Below are 19,560 nucleotides of genomic sequence, written 5' to 3'. Positions count from 1 at the left end.
ATAGTCAAGAGCCACAAAGAATTCCAAAGGTATTAGCAAAACAAATTCCCTTCAGTCCTTATTAGGAATATCTTGAGGATGGTTTGAAGAGGAAAGTCTAACCAAATATAAAAAAAATTTGGCTTATCCAACAAAAAACAACCACGCACTCTTTGCCAAAAGCAAAAGAATTCAGTCAGATAAAAAATGCGACACACAAATGATGCAGGTTAAAAACTGAATTTAAGATGATAATGGAATAGCTGCCAGCGTCTTTAAATTTTCAAGCATGGAAATGTCAACAGAGACAAAGAAATTCAGGGGAAAACAAAGAGAATAGATTAAGGATTTATTTATATCAGTGAAAGAGCTCTGTGTTTCTTGACTAAGAAATGACTGAGGGGGTGAGAATTGAAATGGCCACAGGTCTCCAACACGCCATGAGGAGGGAGGGGGTGACCCAAGGATTTCCTGGTGCCTCAGCTTTCCTGATGGCTTTAGAACTGCCACGTCCTGGTACTTTGTGGCTCCAAAAAGTGACATTTCTCCACCTCACACCATCCAAAGCTCTCCAGGACTTTGGCACTGGGCAAACTGGTGTGCTTTACACAGAAAATACTGCTGTCCCTTGGAGCTGGGATGTGTCTGAGCGCTGTCATCTCCTTGTACATGGACATTTGACACATCTGACCTTCTTTTGGGTTTCAAGGAAACCTGCCCAGGTTCCCCCCAGCTTCTGTCCTGGTTGTATAGAACTGAACTAAAACTGGCCAGAGGGCATTTTTGAGGGGTTTTGTGCTGGTTGGTTGTTGTTTCTTTTTGAAGATGGCTGGTGAGAGCCCTTCAGTGGGCACCAAGGCTTATTAAATTCCTTGCCTAATTAGCAAGAGTTTTCTCTTTCTGATGCAGGATGACTTGGAAGCTTCTTGGTGCTGTGGGACTGAAAATCCCACAGATTGCCTCTTAAAGAAAGGGGAGACAATTAAAATAATTTTCTTTGGAAAAAAAATCCTGGAAGTACTAAGCCCCAGGCCTGTCCCTCCACAAAGTGTAGAGCCCTCTCCCGAGCTTCAGAGGACCACAGCCTGAGAAATTGTCCTTCCCCAGGGCTGGGGACCTGGTGAGCTGGAAGAGGAGCCTGAAGGAGAGTTGGTGCCATCCCAGGGCACTCCCTTGGGTGACAGGAGCTGCTGGGGAGGATGTGTTCACAAAGACAGAGCAAGGAATGCAGGGAAGAGAGGGGAAGGTGCCACCAGGGAGGCTGGAGAAAGGTGAACCGAGAAGGAGCAAAGTGGGTGCAACCCTTTGCCAACATCTCCTCCCAGGGCTACCCAGGGAATGGTCCCAGCCCCACGAGCTCCAGAAGCATATGGACACCACTGCCAGGGATGCCCAGGGTGGGATGTTGGGGTGTCTGTGCAGGGACAGGAGCTGGACTCAGTGATACTGGTGGCTCCTTCTAGCTCAGGATCCATGATTCCATGGAATTCACACCTTCTATGGCACAGACTGAAACACTCAGTCCCCTGAGGCACCATGGCTTGGCTTGGAGTACCTGGGAAAACTGCACCATGTCAGAGCTGGGAAACCTCCAGGCCCAGCCCAAAGCACCCCGGGAACTCCTGCTCTGCTCCTACCTGGGCCAGCACCCAGAGCCCTCCTGCTGGACCTGGACTGGAGGACTGGAGCCTTTCTGTTGCTGCTGCACTGAAGGAGAGGCCCCCCTGCCCTGGGCAGCAGCTCCCAGGCCCGAGGATTCCCCCTGCTCCAGGAGCAGAGCTCCTCCACAGCTACATCTGTGCTGCGGGCGGCCCCGGCTGTGCGCTGCGCTTCCAGCTGGCTCCCTTCCCTCCACAAACAGATGCAGCTCCTCTAGCAGGGGCTGATTTATTCAGCAGGAGTCTCACACATTAAGTGTAGTTAAGTCTGAAAACAAATCTAATGACTTTAAAATAAATAGCCAACAGAGGACTCCAAACTGAAATTCCTCCTTCCTCTGACACCCGCCATATAAACAATAATAATTATATAAAACCGTGTCTAACACATGACTACACAAGGCTCTGGTGACCAAGAAAAGCACACGCTGCTTGTCAGACATAATTGCACATTTGGTTTTTCAATTATTTCTTGTCAGGATCCAGAGCCCACCATCTGAACGCTGACATTAATTATTGGGAAGTTGTTGGTGCTCCAATAGTCTTATGGAGACTCCCAGTGCTCACCCTGAGGCTCCCAGTGCTGCCCCACACTGCCCTGCTGTCCCATACTGGGACTGTCACACACCAGACAGGGACACCCAGCCTGGGCCACCATGTGCAGAAGGGGCTTCAGAAGAAGCTTAAAGCAAGTCTCCAGTGGACATCAGCAAGGAACTGATCACCTGCCATGTGCTCATGCACTGGATGGGGCCAGACCATGTCCAGCACTTGGGCCTCCAACATATGACCTGGAGCTGCTGGAGCCAGTCCAGAGGAGGCCATGGAGCTGCTCCAGGGCTCCCCTCTGCTCTGGAGCCAGGCTGGAGCTGGGGGTGCTCACCTGGAGAGGAGAAGCTCCAGGCAGAGCTCAGAGCCCTTCCAGGGCCTGAAGGGGCTCCAGGAGAGCTGGAGAGGGACTGGGGACAGGGGATGGAGGGACAGGACACAGGGAATGGCTCCCAGTGCCAGAGGGCAGGGATGGATGGGAGATTGGGAATTGTTCCCTGGCACAGGTGCCCAGAGCAGCTGTGTCTGCCCCTGGATCCCTGGCAGTGCCCAAGGCCAGGCTGGACAGGGCTGGAGCAGCCTGGGACAGTGGGAGGTGTCCCTGCCATGGCAGGGGTGGCACTGGATGGGCTTTAAGGTCTCTCCTAACCCAAGGCAGTGTGGGATTCTGTGAATCCAGCCCATGTCACCCCTGTCACCATGTTCCTGCTGAGTCCCCTCCCAGCCCCTCTGAGCACGCAGCTCCTGGCATCGCACACCCATCACATCGCTGCCCATCATGTAGGAAAACATCCTGCCTTTTATTGGCTTTTAATTTGCTGCTTTTTAATTTTGTTGACTGTCTCTTTTTGCCTTGCAAAAGGAAGAAAGAAGCCTCTGATCTACCTTTTCTGGAGTGTTCAAAAACACGCACAGCTTTGTCAGGTTGTCTCTGAGTTGTCATCTTCCCCAAGGCAAGCAGCCATCTCTCTTCTGGCTGCCTTCAAGGAGGAGGGCTTTTAGTGATCCTAAGAATTCTCCTCACCTTTTAAAATCTCCCATTGCTGAGCTCTCACTGAGGTGCAGCAAGCACACAGGAGTCAATGGGGGAGGAGAACAGCGAGTGCCCTAACACCACAAGCTGCCAGCTGCACAGCCTGACCCCTGACACCCCAACGGCAGCAGCAGGCCTGGGGCTGGGGGTGGTGGGAGCACAAACCCCGGGGCCTTCAGAGCTTTCAGGGTTTGCTTGGAACAGAATAAAATCAATTCACTGCACTAAAAAAAGGAAAACAGGATTGACCCAATACCACAGTCAGCACCTTGACCAAGCTTGCTACTGTGAAAAAAAATACTGCAGGAGGATAAAATCCAGGCAACTTTGATTATATATTATATTATATTATATTATATTATATTATATTATATTATATTAATTACATTGTACTATATTCTATTATATTATATTAATTACATTGTACTATATTCTATTATACTATATTCTTTTTGCTTATATTTTTACTGATATAAATTAATTGTTAAAAGCTTCCTTGATAGTTTGCAATCAGTGAGGGTTTCAAGCAGCAATGACTTTGAGAAACATCCATCTTGTCTTCATCCACTGATGGCATCACAGATTCAGTCAGAGCCACATTTCTACATTCAGTCACTGACAGAGTTTTCTTGAAGTATTACATTTTGATTCTGTTTTATTATTTTTAAATGGACTTGGTCATTCTCATTTCTTTGACCATGTTTTGTTCAGTCAGGTAGATGATAAAGTGGGTTTTGCTTCCACTTTTCTACAAGGAAAAAAGCAATGACCAGCCTCACAGTCTTCTGGACACACAAAGGAGCAGGGAAAACAGAGGGAAGTTCTCCCACCTCGCCAGGAGCTCCAGCCCTGCCCTGGAAAGGGCCATGGCTCACTCCTGGGAGGATGTTCTGCCCCAAGGGCAGCTCAGGCAGGTCAGATGGACACCCCAAAGGTGAGATGGACACCCCAAAGGTGAGATGGACACCCCAAAGGTCAGATGGACACCCCAAAGGTCAGATGGACACTCCAAAGGTGAGATGGACACCCCAAAGGTCAGATGGACACCCCAAAGGTGAAAAGGACACTCCAAAGGTCAGATGGACACTCCAAAGGTGAGATGGACACCCCAAAGGTGAGATGGACACCCCAAAGGTCAGATGGACACCCCAAAGGTGACATGGACACTCCAAAGGTCACATGGACACTCCAAAGGTCAGATGGACACTCCAAAGGTGAGATGGACACCCCAAAGCTGAAATGGACACCCCAAAGGTGACATGGACACTCCAAAGGTCAGATGGACACCCCAAAGGTGAAACGGACACTCCAAAGTTGAGATGGGACACCCCAAAGGTGAGATGGACACCCCAAAGGTGAGATGGACACTCCAAAAGTGAGATGGGACACTCCAAAGGCCAGCTCCCATATGGAGGATGCACTCGCCCACTTGCTGTGGGAAACTCTCCAGTGAGAGCTGCAAAACTGAATTAAAGGTTGGAATAAAGAATGCAGGGGAAGGAAGTGATGCCTGGCTCCTCTCGCCCTGCTCCTCAGCCTGTGCTTTCTTTCCAAGACTTCCTTCAGGCTAGTTCCCAGGGAATCACCACTGCTGGGCCACAGGTGAGCCACACCCAAAGAGTGACAGAGGTCTTCTCCTGTGACAGACCCCCAGTGTTCCCCTCTGCCCAGCTCAGGGGCACTCCAGACGTGTTCAATGCCAAGCAGTGCCAAGCGGACAAAAAGCTGCCAGGATTGAGGGGATTTTGTCCTGAAATGCCATTGGCAGAGCTGGGGCCCGGGGAGGCCCCAGCCAGCAGGGACCAGCCTGGGCAGGGACCAGGGACTGGTGGGAGCGTGGGAGCAGCAGGGGCTGCGGGGTCAGCGGTGGGAGGCAGGGAGGGCAGCAGCACCACAGCAGCTCCCAGAGCTCTGATGTGCTTTTACACAGCAGGATGGGTTTTATCTAAGGAATAAAACTTTCAACACCCTGGAGAGGACGGGAGGCCACAGCCCAGAGCAGACCCACCTCAGCACATCCCTCTCCAGAGGGGGAGCAGCAGAGACACCTCTCAGTGGGATCACAGGGGAATGGGGTGGTGGGACACCTCTGGCCTCTCCTTCTGAAGGACAGAAGGGTCTGCAAGGTGTCCATCCAAGAGCCTCGTCCTGGGGGCACTCAGCTGGAACTTCCCACACCACACACAGACCACCTCTGCTTTCGGTCCCCAATGCCAGGATGACGCCAGCCTCCCACATCCATCTTTCCAGCTCTACCCAAAGGGGGCTGCATGGACACTGAGCTCTGCCACCCATCCCATCTTTGGCCACCCCATCTGCAGGATGGAGAGCACAGCTGAGCAGAGCTGACCCACCCAGCACACCCCAGCCCTACCTGCTGGAAGAGCTCCTCCGCCCGCTGCTGTTGCTCTCCTCGGCCTAGGGGATGAAAACAGAAGAGCTGGTTAGGTTCAGAAGGATGAGGCTGCTCTCCAGCCCAAACCCAGCTCCTCCAGAGCTGCACACGTGCCCAGCTGCGAGCCCGGGCTGGGGCAGGGCAGGGCGTGAGCCCCCAGCCCGTCCCCTCCGGTCACCCCCGAGCGCCGGGCAGCGATCCCTGGGAGCAGAGCCACACGGAAAACAGCAATGGCCAAAGTGGCCAAACGTCCTCCTCGTTAGCCCCGTGCCCTAATTAGCCCCCCGGCAGGGCTGGGCAGGGAGGGCCCAGGGCCTCCTCTCGCCTCCTTCCCCGGCTCGCTGATGAGAGCCTTCCTTGGAAAGACAATATTATTCCAATCCCAGAAATTTTATTTCTGAATTTGTGCAAATACAAGTTAAAAGATATTAGCTGCATTTCACATTTTGTGCAAATGGCAGAAACAGGCAATTCATGTGCAGCAGGATGGGGGCCAGCCAACGATTTCGATAAAATAAACCCTTTTTTAATTTAAATGCTAATGCACTGAATTAAAATTTAATAACTGAGGAAATTGAAAAGCCGAGCAGGAATATTGGAAATAAATCCAAGCAGAAACAGCTGAAATTAAAAATTCTAGAGAGTGGGAGGATAGCAGCTAAGCTGTCTTATATGATTACATTTTTTTTTTTTTTTTTTTTTTTTCAGAACGAAGGGGGGAAGGAAAAAAATCCTATCTTTGGCTGGCTGTAGGGCAGTAAATCGAGAGTGCTGTGATTTATTGCTCAATTTTCCTGAGGGAAAAAGGCTTTCTTTCATGCTGAAATATTTCATAAATTTCAAGCCAGCATAAATTCTTAATTTAAAAGTTATGGAGGTCACATTTAGTGCACTGGTGCAATTCTAAAATCTTAAAGGAATAGCAGCCAAAAAAAATTGCGATTTGATTTTATTTTTTTTAATTCTTCATGTAAAATTTTCTTCAAAGGGATTGTCCAAATTACACAAAGCAGAAACACAACCTGGCTTCTGAAGGGATATGAAATCCACTGGAAATGAAGAGATAAAAATCTAATTCAATTACAAAAAGATATTTTGTTATGATGATGATGATGGTGATTATTATTATTATTATTATTATTATTATTATTGTGAGCCACTTGAGGAATTTCTGTTAAAAAATTTCTTCTCTCCATTGCGTCGGAAAAGCCAGAAGGGAGGAGCTGACAATGTAATTGCTTCTGTTAGATCTCCAATCTTTTGTGAGCACTGATATGTTCATTTGTTATACAGCTGTTCAGCTACAGAAAGGATGTCAGAGCACCCATAATTCAAAGCAATCAATCAAAAATTAATGATTTGTCATGCTTACACAATGGGAAAAAAGGAAAAAAAAAAGCTTTATGGGTTCCTGCAACTGGTAGATTGCTCAAACCTTTGGGGCATTTTCTAGAAGATTAGATCTGTGTGCACGAAGAAAAGAGGGAAAAGGAGACTTAATATAGAGCCAGGGCAGAAACCTTGTTGAGGTGCTTGGCACCTCCCAATTCCTGTACAAAGGGTTTTGTGCACAACCCAAGCTCACACAACCCAAGAGCCACATCTTCAGGGACCTTGTGAGGCTCCTGCCACGAGAATTCCAGGGGAAAACCACCTGCTGAATCATGGAACCATGGAATATCCAGAGCTGGAAGGATATTCTGACCCATGAGGATGATGGAACCCAGCCCCTGGCCCTGCACAAACACACCAACAATCCCCAGTGCTGGGAACTTTACTTATTTTGAAATAAAAAATGAGGAAAAAAGGAAACCACAACAGGTAAAGGCTCGATGGTTTCACACAGCCAGGGCGCTCCTGGAGATGATCCATCAGACAAAAACACCAAGCTAAGCCTGAGATCAGATGAAGCTAAGAGATCAGATCAAGCTGCTTTAAACATTTCTGGATGCTGAAATAAACAATTCCACAGAATCCCAGCCTGGTCTGGGGGGGAGGGACCTCAAAGCCCACCCAGTGCCACCCCTGCCATGGCAGGGACACCTCCCACTGTCCCAGGCTGCTCCAGCCCTGTCCAGCCTGGCCTTGGGCACTGCCAGGGATCCAGGGGCAGCCACAGCTGCTCTGGGCACCTGTGCCAGGGCTGCCCACCCTGCCAGGGAACAATTCCCAATTCCCAACATCCCATCCATCCCTGTCCTCTGGCAGTGGGAGCCATTCCCTGTGTCCTGTCCCTCCATCCCCTGTCCCCAGTCCCTCTCTAGCTCTCCTGGAGCCCCTTTAGGCCCTGGAAGGGCTCTGAGCTCTCCCTGGAGCTTCTCCTCTCCAGGTGAGCACCCCCAGCTCTCCTAGCCTGTTACTTCAAAAATAAAATCCATTTAAACTCAAACATTCCATCTAAATTCTAAAAAGTGGCATTTGAGGACTAAAATACCATGAGGAAGTGGAAGGGAGAAAGGCTGGAAATCACTGTTTAACCAGAATGTGCCAAAACGGGTCAGAGCAGCCCCCAACAAAGTAACACGTTTGTGGAGGGGAACAGAAATCTCCTGTGCTCATTTAGAATCTCCTGCACTCCCATTTACCCAAATAATTGATTTTGGTGATTTCCTAATTTCTAATTGAAAAAGGAGAGGAGTAGAATTTCCATCTGCTGATGAGCAGGGAGGCTGGATGTGGGGTGCTGGGACAGGCAGGAAAATGTCACATAATCTGCCCCATAAAATAATTTACAATTCAAAATCTTATTCCCTAAAGTTGCTTTTCTACATATTGGATGTGTTTAGGGTAGTTTTGTTTAACTAATGCTAATAAATATCCTTTAAATGAAAATGCACACAAGCAGAATGTGGTTTCAAGCCATATGCTCCCCAACTCAAGTTGCAAGCAAAAAGTAAATCATGTGATAATTAAGAAATGTATCAGTCAACATCTCCTAACAGGATAACGTGTCAAAAAATAGGAGTCCAAGCAGATGTAAAACTGACCTGAGAAATCCATGTTTATCGAGAGGGCTGCACTATATTGGGAAAAATCCCCAACATTTTAACAGTTACAGCAAAACAAAAAAATAACTAAAAGCAATTAAAAATGTGTAATGAGATTTCAGAAGATTTAAGCACAGGCCTTCTGCCTGATCACTTAAATTATGATTAGAAACAATTATTCAAATGACTTGGATTTGCATCCGTGCTTGGATCAGCTCCCATGGATGGGATGGGGGCACTGGGATATCTCTACAGCACTGCCACAGCCTTCCCAGCAGGGAAGGGGTTAAATCCATGTATTTATTATTTATTCAGACACAGCCACCCCCTATGATTTGCCTCTGAACCCCATCCCAAAGGGAGAGGTCCCTAATTCTGCCTGGGGGTCGCAGGAGGGGCAGACCTTGCTCACTCCAGCTCCCCTCCCACAGCACCTTCCCTCTGCAGAGGGAAAAGGGCAGAGCTGTTTGTTTACCTAAAGAGATAAAAAAAGGGAAAACCCCCCAAAACCCCCACCCGGCTTCCCCCAAACGCCTTCCCAGAGACAGCTGAGTAATTATTGTCCAAACACAAACCACACGTTCAGTTTTGGAAGGAGCCAGCAGCACCCAGCATGGAAAATTTCACCCCAAATAATTAATATTTGGCAAAGGGAGATGCAACTGAAAACAGGTCTGACACAGGAATGTGCCATAAAAATAACTGCAGGCCTGCTACCTGTGCTGTCTGAGGTTATTAACTTCAGAGGCACAGAAAATTCAGGAAGTGCTTTTTTTCTTTTTGTTTTTTTCTCTTCTTTAAACAAAGGGCAAGACACCGGCAGTTTCCTATTTAATTTTTATTAAATGGGGGGGGGCGGGAAACAGCAGAGCAGCTCCACATCACACCAAAACATCTGCAGAGCACAAGGACCCATAAATGTGCCCGTGCCCCTTTTGAATCTGGATTTTTGCTTCCTCCTGCCAGCACAGTGGATGCTGAGGAACCCCAAGGCCCGGATTTCAAAAGAAGGAAACAGCACTGAGCCCAGGGGTGATCCCAGCAGAGCTGTGCTCCACAGAACCATGGAATCCTTGAGGATGGAAAAGCCCTCTGAGATCAGAGCCCAACTATTCCCCAGCACTGCCAAGGCCAGCACTGTCCCCACGTGCCACATCCCCACTGGAGCATTTCCCCATCCCCACTGGAACATTCCCCTGTCCCCACGTGCCACATCCCCACTGGAACATTCCCCTGTCCCCACATGCCACATCCCCACTGGAGCATTTCCCCATCCCCACTGGAACATTCCCCTGTCCCCACGTGCCACATCCCCACTGGAACATTCCCCTGTCCCCACATGCCACATTCCCACTGGAGCATTTCCCCATCCCCACTGGAACATTCCCCTGTCCCCACTGGAACATTTCCCTGTCCCCACATGCCACATCCCCACTGGAACATTCCCCTGTCCCCACTGGAACATTCCCCTGTCCCCACGTGCCACATCCCCACTGGAACATTTCCAGGGATGGTGATTCCACCACTGTTCCCGAGCAGCTGTTCCCATGCCTGACCACCCATTTGAAGAGAAAATTCTTCCTAATATCAAACCTACACCTTCCTTGGTGCAATTTTAGGTTGTTTCTTCTGGTCCCCAGAGCCAGGGCATCCCCTGCATGAAGGACAAAGATCTGCACTGCCTTAGGCTGCTGTGGCTCATCCCCTCCTCATCCTTTGCCAATTCATCAGGGCAGCCTCCAAAAGGGATGAATTTTCCACTCAGGAACAAAACAGTTCCTGGGGTTGGAGGAATGTGCTGCCTATTTCCTCAGCTGCAGCTTCCCCTCAAGAAACAACCAAAATAACAATAATAAAACCAAAAATGTATCTGCAAGGAGGGAATGGGAGCTCTCCCTGAGGCATCTGCCCAGTCCCACAGCTAAGCCAAGCCCCGGAGTGAGGGTTCCCCAACCCCCAAAATCCACTGTGGGGTCTGCAACCCACCCCACCATTCCTGGCCACGGGGCAACACCCAGGGTGGGGATGCTGGTGGCAGCTTCAGTGTCAGAATTCCTTGGGAGCAGCCGGGGGAATCTCGTCCTTGTGCTCAGCTGCAGCCTTGTCCTGGGAAAAGCCAGTGCTGCTTCCCTGTTCCAGCAGGGAGAGCTCAGCAGCCAACAGCAACATCTGGGAGTTTTGACTCCTCTGAGATGAGCCCATGGAGGGTTTGCTGCTGGAGGGCAGAAGAAGGCAATGGCAGAGACTCCCATGGCAGGCACAGAGGCTCTGCTGCCAGAGCCAGGGGACATCTGGGACAAGATGGTCCCAAACATCCAGGGACCATCCCTGTGTGACTGCTGCCCACACCTGGGCCCCAGCACAGCTCCAGGAAGGTCTCCAGTGCCAGAGGAAGGTGCTCATTACTTCTGGCCATACCCATCACTCAGGCCAAGCCTCAGGAAGAGGCTTTAATGCTGACACTTCCAGGCAAGTCCATCCATGGGAAAGCACCAAGGTGCCTGTGACCTCCAGGGACACGATCTGTCCCCAGCACCCCGGTGGTGACAGAGCATCCCAGTGCTGGAGCCTGGGCACACAGGGAGCCCAGCACTTCCCACGTGGTGCCTCTGACATTTCATGTCTGAGAAGTGCCTGAGCTGACCAAAATCCAGGTTTGGATTGAGCATCTACCTCACCCCTATGAGCACCTCCACCACATGCAAATAAACAGCCACTGGAGATGGTGGCTGAGCCTAAAACAAATCCGTTTCTGGATGGGAACACAGCATCAGCCCAGCTTGGCCAGGGCCCTGGCCACATCCTCTTCCTGCGGGTGGCCACCACGGCGAGGAGGACACGTGGCCAGGGTGACCACAGCCAGGGAACAGCACCGAGCTCTGGCACTGGGGATCAGCCCCTTCCCCACAGCCCCGGGCTCCAGCCCCTGCCCAGCCACCCCAGGGCAGGCAGGGCTGGCCCAGCCCCACCTGCTCCAGTGCCACCCCCGTGTTCATTACCCCTGGGGATCATTAACGGCTGCCAACGTTCCTGAAGCCACAAGGTGCCCCCGATTACTAATTAATAAGAAACACTAATGACAAACCCAGTGAGGGGGTGGATCAGCCCAACACAAAGGTCAGCTGTGAGCACAGGGTCCCACTGGAGAAGCCACCATGGGAATGATCCCCTCTGCTCTGGCCGTGACACTTCAGACTCAGCCAGGGGCCCTTGCTCTGCTGATTTCAATTCTCTTTGTATTGGCAAGAGAACTGTTTTTCTTTAAAATTTTTCTTTTTGTTTTGGTTTGGTTTTCTGGTTTTGTTTTGGGTTTTTTTCTTTTTTTGGGTGTGTTTTTTTTTGTGGGTTTTTTTTTTTTTTTTTTGGTTGGTTGGTTGGTTGGTTTTGGTTGGGTTTTTTTGGTTTGGTCCTGCAAACAGGGTTCCCTCAGGCTTCTCCCCAGATTGTGGTGTGGGACAGAACAAGTTGCATTGTGGAGGTTAAAACTATAGGTAAGCAAACAATGCTAATAAAAAAAAATCACAAAGTCTAGAAGTTTTTCTTGTTCTGTTTCACTAGATTTATTTCTTGTCTACAGTTTATTATCTTCCCATTTTAAAACCTTCATTTCCTACCCGGGGTGTGCTGCCTGGATCCACCTCATTTCTGAGCTGCCTCTGTAACCTGGAATTAAAAGTTCTTCTGGAGAGTTTTAAACAGAAAAAGTTGAATTTCTGCTGGAAAAGGCACACTTGGGGGGAAACACCAAAATCAGCAAGGCAGGGAAGAATCCCACCACTTTGGCCCGGCCGGGGTGGGTGCTGAGCCCCAGAAAATGGCACAAGCCTGCCCCAAAGGCCCCAGGTGTCCCTGTCACCCATCCCCACACTCCAGGTAGGCCCAGAAAGGTTTAAGCAGCTGCCTCTGAGTCAAGGGAATACTCATATGAGTAATTTTATGAGCTTGTTGAAAGTACTGGCAGAATTTGTGCTTTGAATTTCAGTTTTTCTCCCCTGGCAGCTCAGGGAGAGTGAAGCAACATGCCAGCAGAAGTAACCGAAGAAAGGGAACATTAAATAAATTTTAACCGAAAACTACAAATGTTTAAACCAGTATTAAAAAGCATCAACCTCGTGTACTTTTGTTTTTCCCTGAAACAGTCATGAAATTAAAATTATGAATAAATCAATGCAGCAAATTGGTCTGGATTTAAAGAGTTACTCCTTGATTATAAGCAACTGAAAAGTAATCAAAATATTTTTTCCATCTCCTGTTGCTCAGTGCTCTCCTTAGTCTGTTCTTTATGAGAAAAATAATCAAATTGAGGGTGAAGAGGAAAAAAGGCATTACTGATTACTCTGAACTCTCATATTATAAAAGCTGGAAAATAAGAGTGACCGGGCAAAACAACAGAATTATGTGCATTGAGCAGTTGTTTACAGATGGTATGAGTTTCCTTGCAAAAGAAACAGCTGGAAATATTTTTAAAGAATAAATGTATATGGAATGAAACCTTGGAGGAGAGGAAGGTATTGTTCTTTTTTACTTGGGGGAGAAAAAAGGGGCAAAAGGAGCCATGAGATATCATTTCAGAAATCCACACATTTTTTTCCAGGCTTCCAATTTCACAGGAAACTTTCAGGAAATCAATTTTTAAAAAAATCCTGGGCACTTCTCCAAGTCGATAAAACAAACATATCTAGCAAGCTATGAATGCACACGAGGGGGGGGTGGAAATTAAAACAGGACTTACTTATCCAGGGAATCCCTGTCTTGTTCAACACATTTTGTTTGGGAGTTCGGCACCTCCAGCCTCTGACAGGGCTGTGAGGGCTCCATGGCACACAGGGACTGGCAGCTCCAGCCTTTCCCAGCCCCAGCTGAAGGATGGGTGGGGAAGGCCTGGAAGTTGGGTTTTGGGGGAGCCACATCCCAGGCTGGGAGCACAGCACAGGCTCTGCTGTCCTGGTCATCCCAGCAAAGCAGCCAAGGCAGGGATTCTCCTCTGTGCTCCCACCTCCGAGACCCCTGGAGCACTGTGCCCACCTGCCCTGCCACAGGCAAGTCCTCATCTGCTGGAGAGAGTCCAGGAGGCCACGGAGCAGCTCCAGGGCTCCCCTCTGCTCTGGAGCCAGGCTGGGAGCTGGGGGTGCTCACCTGGAGAGGAGAAGCTCCAGGGAGAGCTCAGAGCCCTTCCAGGGCCTGAAGGGGCTCCAGGAGAGCTGGAGAGGGACTGGGGACAGGGGATGGAGGGACAGGACACAGGGAATGGCTCCCACTGCCAGAGGGCAGGGATGGATGGGAGATTGGGAATTGGGAATTGTTCCCTGGGAGGGTGGGCAGGCCCTGGCACAGGTGCCCAGAGCAGCTGTATCCCAGGTGGGATAGTGGAAGGTGTCCCTGCAGGAGGTTGGAAGGAGATGATCCCTGAGATCCCTCCCAATCCAAAGCACTCTGGGATTCAGTTATCCTCTCACCACAGCTCAGCTGAGGCGAGGCAGGCCAAGGAACCCCCTTCTCCTGCATGACCAGTTCCACGTGCCCAGCCCGAGTCTGTGCAGCCCCACGCGGGCAGGGCTGGTGGGGAGGTGGCAGCCCTGGAGCTCGGGGGGTTTGCCTGGGGCACAGCCCAGCCAGGAGAGCCCTGGAGCTGTCACACAGGGGTGGCCAAACCCAGCATGGGCAAGGAGGACACAGCCCGGAGCAGCCATGCCCTCAGCAGCTGACAGAGCCACGAGCAGGACACGTTCTGACAGGAGAACTCTGACAAGTTCTGAGCAGGTCCAGCGGGACCTTGGGCTCCTGTAGAGGCTCCAATCCCTCTCCCTGAACCTCACACAGGATCCTGAGAAAAACCCAGCCAAGCCTGTGTGTAGAAGAAAATCCAAGGCACCTCCCCTCTGCCCATGGAACCTCAGAGCGCTGTTGGTGCTCCCAGCAGCACAGACACACGGATGGATCTCTGGGAATAAGAGACTCAACACACGAGGAAAACTGCAACCCAGCCCCAGCTGGTGCCAAGCTCATGCTCAGAGGGCAGGCTCTGGTGGCACATGCCATGCTGGATCTCAGAGCCACGAGGAACTTGGGGAAGCACCTCTTGGAAGAAGCTTTGATAAGCTGAGACTGCCCTTCAAACCTGCAGAGGCTGAGGAGTGTCCCCCAGGGAGCTGCTCCAGCTCCCAGCTCAGCCATTTGGGTGTCAGTGGGAGTCATGGGACCCCTGGGCAGAACTGTACCTTTTGAGGTCGGTTTTATCTCTTGCTTTAGTAAATTTTGAAGAACACTTTAGGTCCCTCCTGTAGCAAACAGCACTGCAGAGATGCAATGTGCTACAAATGTTCAGCTTCAATCTGAGATAAGCAAGGAAAATTTAAACACTTGAAAATTTCAATTCAAGGCAGAAAATTTGATCTAGAATAGAAAAGAAAAATGCATAATTTGATAAATATTGCAGTGAGAAGGTGTCAGGAACAGCACCACGAGGAGGTCCAGCCTCGGCCATAAATCCCCTCCAAGGCCAGCACACAAGACCTCCTTCTAATGCTTAAATGCTTTCCAATGGAAAGGCTTTGCATTTGCAAAACATAAATTTTATCCTTGTAAAGTATAAATTTTATCCTAATAAAAAAAAAATCCTACGTAGCATTTACAGACAGGCTGTAAGGTTAAAAGTAAAACATTCTCCATTGGATGGGTAATTGTGGGACTTCACCTTCTCTCCCAGTTTTGCATGATTGGTTTGTTTAAATAGCATGAAATGGTGGTAATTTTACTTTGGAAAAGAAAAAAAAAAAGTCAAACCACATCGGTCTAAAAGTAAGAAAGGGGGAAGGCACACAAAGCTGGGTAATTTCTTCAAACTTAAAAAAGAGCAGTAATTACAGGGAGCAAATTCAGAAAGAGTTTATTCTACTTGGCTCCCTCAAAAACAAAAATTAAAGAAAAAAAAAACAAGGAAAAAATAGTAAAAAGGAAAAAAAGAGAAGGAAGAGGAGGAAATGAAGTTGGAGAAAAAGCAAGATGAAAGTAGAATTCTTAGAAATTCTGCTTGCAAAATAACTCCCATCAGCCAACCACAAATCCTATAAATATAAGATCGACTTCCCGAGCACATCTAAATCAATAAATAAACAAACAAACCTCCAAGATTTAAAAAAACTTTTGGGAAAAAAAAAAAAAAAGAAATCTAAATAAAAACTACCAAAACCCCAGTAAGGCCAAGCTGGTGTCCCCAAGGGAAGGTGGCTTTGCTGGCTTCCCAGGAACGATGGTGGTTTGGACAGTAAAGAGGGAAAACAACGTTTCCTGCTCCATTTCAGCTGTGAAAGCTGCAGCATCATCTCCCCCTGCCCAGGCACCCCAACCACTGCCCCAGGGCAGAGGGATGGGACCCTCAGGACCCCCCACCCAGGCACGGCACTGGGAAGAGCAGGAGGTCACCAGGGACCATTGAACTGCACTTTCTCACTGCCAAATCTCCACCTCTGAGCAACATCTGGGCTAAGGAAAGGGTTTTTCAAGCACTTTGTGGGGGACAAACTTCAGTGGGACCAACCAGGGTGACCTTCCACTCTCCATCGTTCCTGGAGCTGAAACAAATGAGGACACAGAGCTGCTGGGAAGTAATTTCCAGCCCAAAGTGGAGCTGCAGTGAGATCATGGCATGGGTTGGTATCTTTCCTGCTGCACCATTCACACAGCAGAGTAAGACACTGATTTTCAAAAACTGGAAGTGACACAGTCCCTGACATTTAAAATTTTCTGATTCATACAGACAAAATACATCCCGTATGTATTTTTAAAGCAAGAACTGCAAGATGTGCTCAAAATCTAAACGAAGCACTTACAAGCCCCAGATTCTCTTTAACTCAAGCCTATGAAACCCAAACAGATATTCCTTATTTCCTGGACAACAAAAAAATTCAAATCAATCTATTTTTCTTCCAGCTCAGTCTGAAAAAGAATTTTGCAATTTTTCACAGCTTCAAAAAAACGAAGAATATCAATTATTTGCACAGCCCTGCAGAGTGGACAGATTTGTCTTGGAAAACCTGCAATGTGATGCAAAAAAAAACCCTCCACTGTGATGCAAAGAAAGGTGCAAAAAGCATCCCTTTTGGGGTTGAATTTTGCAGGCAGTACCATGAGCCCTCTGCCCATCTGCAAGCCAGCAGCTGCTGCACACTCCAAGGAAGAAAAGCCAGAAAGTGCAATTGGCTCCCCAGAATTCTGGTGCAGCCCAGGGTCATGTCAAAGGATGAGAGAGAAATCCCCAAGCCCACCATTAATGCCCAATTCTCAAATGGAATCTGGGGTTAGGCAGCACAGGCTGGTGCTGTCAAGAGCTGGACAGGGCTGGTTGGGTTTCCAGGCTGAGAAAGGAGCAAACATCTGTGGATCTGTGACCCTTTGGCTCTTTCCTCCTCCAGATGCCCCCAGAGAGCCTCTGGACACCAGCCTGCTCCAGTGCCCTGGGAGCACCAACTGCAGCAGATGCTGGGCTGGCAAAAGAGAAATGTGTGCCACATTCCACTGGCTCTTCTCAGGAAAGAAAACTGATGCTCACTACACTTCACTACAGACACCTTGGGTGCTTTATTTGCCACCCAGCTCATGGATAGCCTCAGCACTAGATGAAAGTTTGTACCCAGGGACCATGGTGTGTCACTGATTCTGGGACTGGCTGAGAGCATCTCCACGGAATTACTCAAACATCTGAGAAATTCACCTTAGAATCGTTTTCTGCACATAACACTCCAAGTGTGGGTTCAGTGTATGGGAAGCTGAGACACTTCAAAGCATCTGTATAAAACAGAGGAATACTGGGGACTGTTCTCCAATCCTCAGATTCCATCCTGGGTAAGGGACCTCTGCTTTGATGCACTTTGCCTCCACATGGTCCTAAACACAAAGGAGGGCACAGAATGCTCTTGAGCTTAGGGGAAGGTCTCTGGAGGGAGCCTGGAGCAAAGCCCCAGGCCCAGGGAGGATGGGGAGCCTGGGAGAGCTGCACCACTGCAAACACTCCAAAGCATCTGCTTTTGCTGAAATGAAAACTGAACTGGGGGATCTCTAGCTCCTCACAAATGCCATACATCACCTCACCCACTGTGACACACCTCTGTGAGGTGAGCTGGAGCCAGGCTGGAGCCAGGAGAGCGTTTAGAGCTGCTCTGAGGTCCTGGCAAAGCACCACAGTACTGGGCTTTGGTGGAGAGGGAAGAACCAGGAAACCCATAACCAGCCTCAGAGGGTTGCACGGGTCAGATTGCTCCAGCCTGTTTGGGCACAGGCTCAAGAGCCCAGCAGTGTCCCATGGACAAGCTTTACCCTGCCAGGACACACTGAACACCTGCCAGGACTGTGACTGAGCTGTGACTGGAGATAACTCAGGGTAGGACACTGGAAACAGTCCCTGCTCTCCCATCGTGGGGCAGTGTTGGCTGGGCAGTGCTGGCTTCATAGCTGGGCTTGAAGATCTTAGGGGACTTTTCCAACCAAAACGATTCCATGATTCTGTGGTGATTAGCAGACATGCAATAGATGCTGCTCAGACAAGAACAACATCCATCCATCCATCCCTCATCCATCCATCCATCCATCCCTCCATCCATCCATCCATCCCTCCATCCATCCATCCATCTATCCATCACCCATCCATCCATCCATCCATCCATCCATCATCCATCCCATCCATCCATCATCCATCCATCCATCCATCCATCATCCATCCAATAATCATCCATCCTTCTATCCATCATCCATCCATCCATCCATCATCCATCCATCATCCACCCCATCCATCCATCATCCATCCATCCATCCATCCATCCATCCATCCATCCATCCATCCATCCCATCATCCTCCATCCATCATCCATCATCCATCCATCCATCCATCCATCCATCATCCATCCCATCCATCCATCCATCATCCATCCATCATCCACCCCATCCATCCATCCATCATCCATCCATCCATCCATCCATCCATCCATCCCTCCATCCATCATCCACCCCATCCATCCATCATCCATCCATCCATCCATCCATCCATCATCCATCCATCCATCCATCCATCCCATCATCCTCCATCCATCATCCATCATCCATCCATCCATCCATCCATCCATCCATCCATCCATCATCCATCCCATCCATCCATCATCCACCCCATCCATCCATCATCCATCCATCCATCCATCCATCCATCCATCCATCCATCCATCCATCCATCCATCATCCATCCATCCATCCATCCATCCATCCATCCATCCATCCATCATCCATCCATCCAATTCCTTCACTTCCTTATCTAGCAGTTATTCTGCAGACAGAAGCCCAGTAACCTTCTCACTCAGGATTCTTCTGCCAAGTGAAACCCTCAAAGCCCACTCCTGAGAGGGACGATGATCAAGCTCTGGTGCTCCTACCAGAGTCTGATGAGCTCTGTCACAGGAGCCAGGAACGCCCAGCTCTGAGCCCCTTGTCCCAGGAGCCCCAAACACAGGCCAGGCTGCTTGTTGGTTCCTCCACTGCGAGGGAACAAAGGTCAGGGAAGGTGAACACACAGCCCAGAAGCCAAACACATCCTGGACTGATCCCCCAGCACTGTGGGCAGCAGGGCAGGGGGATTTTTCCCCTGTGCCCTGTGCTCAAGTCAGACCCCACCTGCAGAGCTGCTCCAGCCCTAGGCCCAGCACAGGGAGGAGCTGGAGCTGCTGGAGAGACCCGGAGGAGCTGCTCCAAGGGCTGGAACCCCTCTGCTCTGGAGCCACGCTGGAGGAGCTGGGGGTGCTCACCTGGAGAAGAGAAGGCTCGGGGTATCTTTTTATGGCTTTTCAGTACGTACTGGGGGTTTATAAGGAAAAATGGGGACGGAGGTTTTAGCAGTGCAGTAGTGATAGGACAAGAGGAGATGGTTTTAAACTAAAAGAGTGGAGATTTAGTTTAGATAGAAGGAAGATGTTTTTTACA

The 19,560-nt window shown here is 49.5% G+C and overlaps 1 protein-coding gene across 3 annotated transcripts in view; it reads right to left on the bottom strand.

Moving 5' to 3' along the window:
* The window catches only part of ZNF618 (zinc finger protein 618), a 150,474-nt gene that overhangs the window by 80,020 nt on the left and 50,894 nt on the right, over positions 1-19,560 (bottom strand). For all 3 annotated transcript variants that reach the window (XM_077787855.1, XM_077787854.1, XM_077787856.1), the window contains exon 2: positions 5,594-5,637. In XM_077787855.1, the coding sequence (XP_077643981.1) occupies positions 5,594-5,637 (44 nt within the window). The remainder of the gene's footprint in view (positions 1-5,593; positions 5,638-19,560) is intronic.

This window comes from Lonchura striata, chromosome 22 (assembly GCF_046129695.1).
Source record: "Lonchura striata isolate bLonStr1 chromosome 22, bLonStr1.mat, whole genome shotgun sequence".
NCBI classification, from domain to species: Eukaryota; Metazoa; Chordata; class Aves; order Passeriformes; family Estrildidae; genus Lonchura; species Lonchura striata.
The sequence above is the reverse complement of the archived record's forward strand: the minus strand, read 5'-3'. Positions and strand labels throughout refer to the sequence as shown.